The following is a 2,500-nucleotide window of genomic DNA, read 5'->3' as shown; positions in this document are numbered from 1 at the left end:
GTAGAAGAAGAATATACAAAGGAAATCCAAACAGCAACAGCCCCAGAGGTCCTCAGAAGACAGCCTGGATAGCTATTCTACCCTAACTAGTCGTGGGAGAGACAGGATAGCACAGAAGAAGGCTCCTCCCTACCCCCACCCATCCCTGCAGCTAAATCTGGCCGGAAAAAAAATAGTGCCTTATTGTATAGAAAAAAAAACATGGAATTTGAGAGGAAAATAAGAAAGAGTTGAGGTCTACATCTGTTTTCCCTTTGTTGTGATGGTGTGAGTCCGTGATGGTTCTGTAATGGGGGGATGAGTGCATGGTAGGTGGAGGCACAGTGCAGTTGGTGATGTTTGGTATGGTAACCTTCCCTGGCATTTTCAAGGGAGGCAGCAGTCAATCAGGCCCCTAGCATCGGTCCCTGGGTTTCTGCGCTTTCCCACTTGTGACGCCGTTGACGAGTTTCCGCTGTGGTATTGATCCCTGGTACTCATAATCCCAAACTGATCAGTAATTATCAGCAAACCCAGCAAACAGCCCGTGACAGATTGAAAGCAGTAGAATTGGATGTTAGCAGGGCTGTTTGTGTGTGTTTGTGTAGGAGCAGTGTGAAGGTCAAGAGATGGAGGAGGAGGAGGAGGAGGAAGAGTGGCAGTGGTAGTTGTGATGGTAGTGGTAGGGATGGTAGTAGTAGTAGTAGTAGTAGTAGTAGTAGTAGTAGTAGTGTTGAGAGAGAGATAGTGTGTGTGTACGTGTGTGTGTGAGTTCTTACCTGTAATTAAGGTCGTTTTTCTCTCCACAGGTAAGCAAGAGGCGGCCATACAGCAGGGAGGAATTAGCACCACCATGTCCTCCTCCTCCTCCTCCTCTTCCTCGTCCTCTTCCTCCTCCTCTTCCTCTTCTTTCGCCCTTTTCCTCTTCCTGTCTCTTTCGATTTTGGTTCATATTCCTTGCTAGCCTCGATGTCTGCCTGTCTGTCTGTCTGTGTGTCTGTCTGTTCGTCTGTCTTTATAGATGTACGTACTTAACCTCTCTCTCTCTCTCTCTCTCTCTCTCTCTCTCTCTCTCTCTCTCTCTCTCTCTCTCTCTCTCTCTCTCTCTCTCTCTCTCTCTCTCTCTGTCCTTCGGGATTGCAAGCCATTTCCAGTAAACGTGAGAGAGAGAGAGAGAGAGAGAGAGAGAGAGAGAGAGAGAGAGAGAGAGAGAGAGAGAGAGAGAGAGAGAGAGAGAGAGAGAGAGAGAGAGAGAGAGAGAGAGAGAGAGAGAGAGAGAGAGAGAGAGAGAGAGAGAATGATAATTGAGAAAGTGCAAACAACTTTGTAAACAGGAAAAAATGGCCTGGAGGAGGAGGAGGAGGAGGAGGAGGAAGAGGAGGAGATGGAAATGAGTGTGTGGAGGGACACTGGAGAGATGGAGGAAAGTGTAATGGTTGCCTGGAGGAATGGAGGAAACGCAAGTGAAGCAAGGGAGAAGAAATGGAGGTAAAAAGTAAATACGGTTGAGGGAAGAAGAAGAAAAAGAAGAAGAAGAAGAAGAAGAAGAAGAAGAAAAAGAAGAAGAAGAAAAAGAAGAAGAAGGAGGAGGAAAAAAACGGAAAAATAATAATAATAATAATAATAATAATAATAATAATAATAATAATAATAATAATAATAATAATAATAAAAAGAAGAAGAAGAAAAGTTGAAGAAGAAGAAGAGGAAGAAAAAATAAAAAGACAAAAAGAGACGAAGAAAGAAGAAGAAGAGCAAGATTTAGAAGAAGAAGAGGAAGGAAAGAAATAAAAAGACGAAAAGAGACGGAAAAAGAAGAAGAAGAAGAAAGAAAGAAAGAAGAAGAAGAAGACGACGAAGGAGAGGAGGAGAAAACAACAAAAACAACAACAACAACAACAACAACAACAACAACAACAACAACAACAACAACAACTAACGAATGAGGTGTGAAAGAGAAAGAAAAAATAAAGAGAAGGTGCAGGAGGAGATGAAAGATGGGAAGAAAGATAAGAGAGAGAGAGAGAGAGAGAGAGAGAGAGAGAGAGAGAGAGAGAGAGAGAGAGAGAGAGAGAGAGAGAGAGAGAGAGAGAGAGAGAGAGAGAGAGAGAGAGAGAGAGAGAGAGAGAGAGAGAGAGAGAGAGAGAGAGAGAGAGAGAGACGAAAATTGAAAATAAAATACAGAAAGAGGAAAAGGAGGATGAAGAAGAGAAAAAAAAAACACGAAGATATGAAAAAGAAGATAAAAGAGAGAAAATTAAGGCGAAAAGGAGAATGGTAAATAGGAGAAGGAGCAAGAAGGAGATGAAAGAAAGTGGAAAATGAGAACGAGAAGAAGGAAGAGGAGGAGGAGGAGGAGGAGAAGGAGAAGGGAGAACAAATGAAAGAATATAAGAGGTAATGAATTAGTGAAAAGTGACAAAAAAGAGAGATAATGAAGAGAATAATGATAAAAGTGATGAAAGAAAGATAAACGAGATTAATAACAAAGATACTTGGAAAAAAATAAACGATAATGAAC

General features: G+C 41.9%; 1 protein-coding gene across 1 annotated transcript in view; it reads left to right on the top strand.

Moving 5' to 3' along the window:
• The window catches only part of LOC135113099 (hemicentin-2-like), a 67,008-nt gene extending 64,918 nt beyond the window's left edge, over positions 1–2,090 (top strand). The window contains exon 9 of the mRNA XM_064028137.1: positions 789–2,090. Within this exon, the coding sequence (XP_063884207.1) occupies positions 789–943 (155 nt within the window). The 3' untranslated portion in view covers positions 944–2,090. The remainder of the gene's footprint in view (positions 1–788) is intronic.
• Positions 2,091–2,500: the final 410 nt, after the last annotated feature.

This window comes from Scylla paramamosain, chromosome 25 (genome assembly GCF_035594125.1).
Source record: "Scylla paramamosain isolate STU-SP2022 chromosome 25, ASM3559412v1, whole genome shotgun sequence".
Taxonomy (NCBI): Eukaryota; Metazoa; Arthropoda; class Malacostraca; order Decapoda; family Portunidae; genus Scylla; species Scylla paramamosain.
The sequence above is the reverse complement of the archived record's forward strand: the minus strand, read 5'-3'. Positions and strand labels throughout refer to the sequence as shown.